Here is a 5,441-nt window from a genome sequence, read left to right on the forward strand (position 1 = left end):
CGCGTCCATCCTGTCCGAGGGCGCGCTGCAGGACGGGCACCGCCTCTGGATCGGCAACCTCGACCCCAAGATCACCGAGTGAGTCCCCGCTCGGCAGCGCCGGTCCCGGGTTCGGTTTGGGGTGCCCGGGAGGCAGCACAGGGTGGTGTGGCATCCGCGGCTCTTGCCACTGCCTCTGTCCCTCTGTCGCCCACTCGAGCAGATTTGCCGCCTGCTCCCAGTTGCCAGGGCACGGAGGAGGTGTTCAGCAGTCTGCTGGGTGCTGCTGGCTGGCAGGGAATGCCCCAAAGTGTGTGTTTGTGTGTTTGTGGGGTGTCTCCAGGCTGCTCTGGTCTCACGCACCAAGGGGCTCGAGGGTAGGATGCAGCTCTTGCAGACAGTGATCCTCTAAGGCACTGCTTGGGCTGGCAGCCCAGGGCTTGAAAACATCCTTCTCTAAATTAGGGGCATGTCGCAATATCAGCTGGGAAATTTTCAGGGTGACAGTGGCACAGGCAGTAGTAAAACGAGGCACAGCCCTGGAAATGGTGATGGAGAGTTGGTTAGGGCTTGTTGAGAAATGAGGGTAGGCTGGGGAGGTCTCGCAGCCAGGGATCTGTGTCACACAGGAGCCTCGTTGTGTTGTTTTGCTGGTGTCAGCAGTGGGAGTGGGTTGAGCAGTGAGTTCCTGCAGTAACAGAGTGGTGGTGAGGTGGGGAGCAGTTTGGCCAGCTGCCGTGGTGGGTAAGTGCGTAAATCAAACACGTGTGTGTGCGTTTTGTGTTTTCTCCAGGCTACAGATAATTATCTCCTGAGCAAACATAATATTGGAACAGCTAAATTGTCAAGGGGATATGACTTGCTGTCCAATATTTGGATAGTGTGCTGAGAAATCTAGGGTGTATGAAAAAGAACCAAACCAAAACAATTTGGGGTTTACACACTCCTAAGGAACAAGCATTTTTGATTAACTATTGTGTGTGTCTGTCATGGAATACTTTTTCTTCCTGGTTCTTTTTGTGTGTGTGCAGGTGCTGGGGTTTTATTCTAAGTGTGGTTCATCTGAACAGAGCAGCTCCCTAATAGCCTCTAAATGGAATCATTAATGCATTGTGCTTTTCAGCCATTCAGCTTTGGGAGGTTTCTGCATTAATTACCATTTTTATCCCACAGCTACATTACTCTGGTTTGTCCACATCCACTGACCACATAAAATTAGATAAAGGAATTCTAGAGTGTGTTGTTTGCTGCGTCCTTAAAGAATCAGGAACTGGAGTAGTGTGAGGGGAGGAGAGGTGGGTGTAAGTGCCTTGGATCCTTCACTTCCCATGGTGATCCTTGGTGTTAGAGACCCTTTCAATCTGGGTTGTTCCTCTGAATCTAGGCCAGACAAGCAATAGCTGTGTATGGCACAGTTCAATGTTTTTCACTGCTCTAGTGAAGTGTATTTGGTGGTTTCAGTCAGCTTCGTGGCTGGGCAGGCTGTTCTCTTTCAAATAACCTATTGCAGCTGCATGACCCAACAGCCTGGGGGTGGGCACAGCTGCCCTGGTACCCTCTGGCTGTCCAGAGCAGCATCACGGCTGTGGGCAAGGGGCAAGGGACAGGTCCTCCACCTTTATTCTCCAGTGTCATCAAACCCAGAGTGCTTTTGTGCTTTTAAATGTTTAAAAGTTTGCCCAGTGAGGAGTGACAGTGCTTGTTGCTTATTTCAGGCTTTATAATTCTGTGTCTTGCTCTTAGTCTTTGCTTTAAAAATGTCTGTTCTGTCCTGCAAAGTATATTATATCTCCATTTCCTTGTGAATAAAAGAAGAGGAAGTTCCTTTTAACACATTGTCAATGTGGAGAGAAAGTGAGTGGTCCTACATAAGGTCAGCAAGTTTCTGTAAATCATCTTGACCCTTATTCTCTTAGCCTAAGTGCTTACATTTCTGCTCATAGTTGCTCATCTCAGTTATCCCTGTTGAAGTTACTAATCACATGGCTAAATCGAACACCTGAAAACTGAATGGCTGTTTCTTCATTTGCTGCTTTTATCTGTTTTTTTAAAGAGTTGCTTGTGTAGTTTCTTTGTTGGGTTTAAGACTGAGTAAAGTTGATTGAGTTGTTGGCAGGGTTAATAAGTGGTTGTGACACTCTCAAGCAGAAGTGAGTTCAGAAAGTTTTGAATCAATCCAAGACTTCCATTTAGAGATCAAACTATAGCTGCAGTCAAGCACTGGGGAGTTAATAGGTAATGTACACATTGGAGCACAAGCTGCAGAACAGGGATTTATAAATGCAGGGCTGTCCACAAATTACAGCCTGGGAGGTGATGACTTTTGGGCAGTTATTGCATATGCTGAGTAACTGTGCCTCAGCTGGGAGTCTCAAAGCATCTGGAGCCCTGACATGAGTTGTGTTGTGGTGGGTCTTCTGGTGGACATTGCCTGCTTTTATCCATTATCCTTAAAGAACTGTCTGCCTGTGGAAAGAAGATAGTATTAGGAGTCTCCTGAGTATATTCCTAGCAGGTGTAAGGAGCTGAGCTGGCACCATGGGACCTCACAGCTGTTTGTGACTTAAGACACTGTTCCCAGGCACTTCTGAGGCTGCAGGATCCCTGCTGTGGGATCTGCCTCGGCAGGGCACGAGGACAGCAGCAGGTGGTTGGTTCTGGTTTGGTGCCACTGAGGAAGGAAGCCATAGAGTCCTCTCACCATCACCATGGGCATTGCCAGATGCAGCATTTGTCCCCCAGCTGGGAAGGGGATGTTCTGTGGCACAGAGGTTGATCCCATGACCCCTCAGAGCTCCCTTCCCATGGGGCAAACCCATGTAGTTTAGTTACATCTGTGTGGCAAGTGCAGTAGGACTGCCTCCTCTGCCCATTCCTGTTTGTAAAGCCTTCTGAGACTTCCCAGCATTTTGGACAGCCAAAAATTTCGTTTTCAGCTCTCTGGTCACACATCCCTATTATCTGGTTTCCCGTAGCCTTTGAATGACCATTCATTTTCCACGGGTAAAAAGTAGCGGGTGTTCAACTTCCTCGGCTGTTGTGCCTCTTGTCGAGCATCCCATCTTGATGAGTCTCACCTAGAAAACAATGTGTGCACAAGTTGTTGTTGCAGACCCCCACTGACTCCCAGTGGGGCAGAATTCCTCGCAATAATAGTTTTCGCATGTGGCCCGGTCCCCGCGCGGGGTCCTTGGGACAGCATTGTTCAGAGGAAGCCTTGCCTGCGTCTGAATAGCGCTGGGGGTGCCAGGAGGAAGAGAGGAGGAAAAGGAAACGGGGGAGCTGCTGGTTTGTCTCGCATTCACATCAGATGACAGGAAGTGGAAACTGAGGTTGGCTGCGGGATCTGCGCGGCGCGGCGAAGCCACATCTGTATGAGTGACTCCTGAGCTCTGCACGGCCCACGGGGATAGAATCAGAGGCGTCAGGGTTGGAGGAGACCTCTAAGATCATCAAGTCCAACATTAACCTGTCGCTGCCCCTAAACCATATCCTCCAGTACCAGATCCAGACACCTCTTAAACACCTCCAGGGATGGTGACTCCATCACCTCCCTGGGCAATGTCCCAGTGCCTCAACACCCTAAGAGTGAAGTAAATTTCCTAACTGTTGCCATAGTAAAGCAACACATTCTCACTTCTCTTCTTTTAAGGCTTTGGGTTTTCCATGATGGGTTTTCCTTCAGTATTGAAGTCCTCTTGGCCTGAAGAACTACTCGTCAAGTTACTGTTAATACCCTCAATATTTTAACAATACAAATCATAATCACAACCTCAAACCTTTAATCGTACAGGACTTCTGAACTGTTCCATGTAGGTGGACTGCAGTTATAAAATTGCAGGCACAGCTCGAAAATAGTGTTTGCATCCTCTGTGATCTAAAGATTCTATATGAATAGATGGCATAAGTTGCTTCTAGACTGTTAATGAAATTTGTTTTAAAGGAGCAACTATCACCTTGCTGCTAAGAAAGTATTATTTGAACACAGAGGTTCTCGTAAAAAAACAAACCACGAAGTATTCCTTTGGCAGGGCAGCTGTAGGGTTTTGTTGGTGCTAAACAACACAGGGAAAATCCTCCTTGCCCTTCCCCTGCCTCTGCAATGAGCAGCAGCATTCTAGTGGTAAGGACTTTATTTCCATACTACTGAAATTCCAAGGGGTTTTTGTAGCAGTATGTTTACAGAAACAAACCTGAGGTGCATTTACATATTTTGGAGGCTCTGGAAGTTCCAACATGTGGGGTTTTATACACATCACTTCTCCCGAGTCACTGTTTTCACTTGTACATCTGTGACTGCTTTCTGGAAGCATGAGGTGGTGAAACTTGGCTACTGCATAATCAGCTCCTTTTTTTCTGCTCTCTTCTCTCTTTTGCCTCCTGAGCAGAGTTTAAGGGTTCTTCGGCTTCTTGGAAGACCATGCACTTTGCCTGTATTCCAGAGGATATAGGAAGCCTTCCATAATCAATAACAATGTGTGTGTTCCCCTGGGAGCTAACTTGGCCCTCCTGCACTGCTCGTCTGTACACACGCTGCACCTTCACCTCTTTAAAAGTGCACATCCTGAATGTCCACCGTGACCATCCTGTGGGATGACTCACATTCCTGGAACTTTCTTGCCTGGCTCCTGAAGCTTAACAAAGGGCTGAAGCCCTTTTCAGACATCCTATCAGGCTTTATTAGGAAAAATGTTCTTTGCCCTTCCCATTTGGACTGTCCCTGTAGTTGCCTAGTGCACTTGACTGTCTTGGGCTGACTGTTAGTGTCTGTATGTGGGAGGTTTCATCCAGTGCCCTGTGCTCCATGTGCACTTTGTGTTATCCTGATAGGCTTTCAGAGCACTGAGTGTTATCTGGAGTCCTGACTAAGACCCTTGTATTAAACACTTAAATAATTCTTTTATGCCAGAGATGGGGTCAGGCAGTGAAGCAGCAACGGGTGTCACTTTCCTTCTAAGTCAGCCAGTGTTGTTAAACACTTCAATCCCAGGGAACCAGAGAAAAGCTGTAAAGAACTTTCAGGATTAGATGTGGCCTGTACAACAAATGTGCTCCTTGTTTTAAGTTGCTCAATGCACAAGATACTAAGCAGACAGATTTACTCTGGCTTTCCCCAGTTTTATTGGAAACAGCACACTCCCCACTGGATGGCAGGAAGATAATTGGCTAAAAAAGTGTCTGACTTTCATGTGCATGTCACTGAAAAGCTGTCTGAGCCAGAAGTACTGGCAGATTGAGCCTGGATGATACTGAGTGCTGTCTGCTGCCTTTTTTTTTTTGAGGTCTACTGGCAATTCCTGCTTGCAGTTTGTTTGTTCTGACTTCCTCCTTCCCCAGCTCTGCCAGGCGAGTGTGGCTGCATGTCTGTGTGCCCTGGTCATGTCCTTGGTCACCAGTCAGTGCACTGGTACTCCTTGGCACAGGGAAGGGGTGGGATTAGCAGTGCCTGTACAGGGAGAAGG

At 47.7% G+C, this 5,441-nt stretch overlaps 1 protein-coding gene across 1 annotated transcript in view; it reads left to right on the forward strand.

Moving 5' to 3' along the window:
- Positions 1 to 4: 4 nt before the first annotated feature.
- Positions 5 to 5,441, forward strand: part of RBM18 (RNA binding motif protein 18) — a gene marked incomplete at its 5' end in the record, with an annotated part of 11,331 nt that continues 5,894 nt past the window's right edge. The window contains one exon of the mRNA XM_009084154.1: positions 5 to 78. Within this exon, the coding sequence (XP_009082402.1) occupies positions 5 to 78 (74 nt within the window). The remainder of the gene's footprint in view (positions 79 to 5,441) is intronic.

This window comes from Acanthisitta chloris, unplaced genomic scaffold, assembly GCF_000695815.1.
Source record: "Acanthisitta chloris isolate BGI_N310 unplaced genomic scaffold, ASM69581v1 scaffold37551, whole genome shotgun sequence".
NCBI lineage: Eukaryota > Metazoa > Chordata > Aves > Passeriformes > Acanthisittidae > Acanthisitta > Acanthisitta chloris.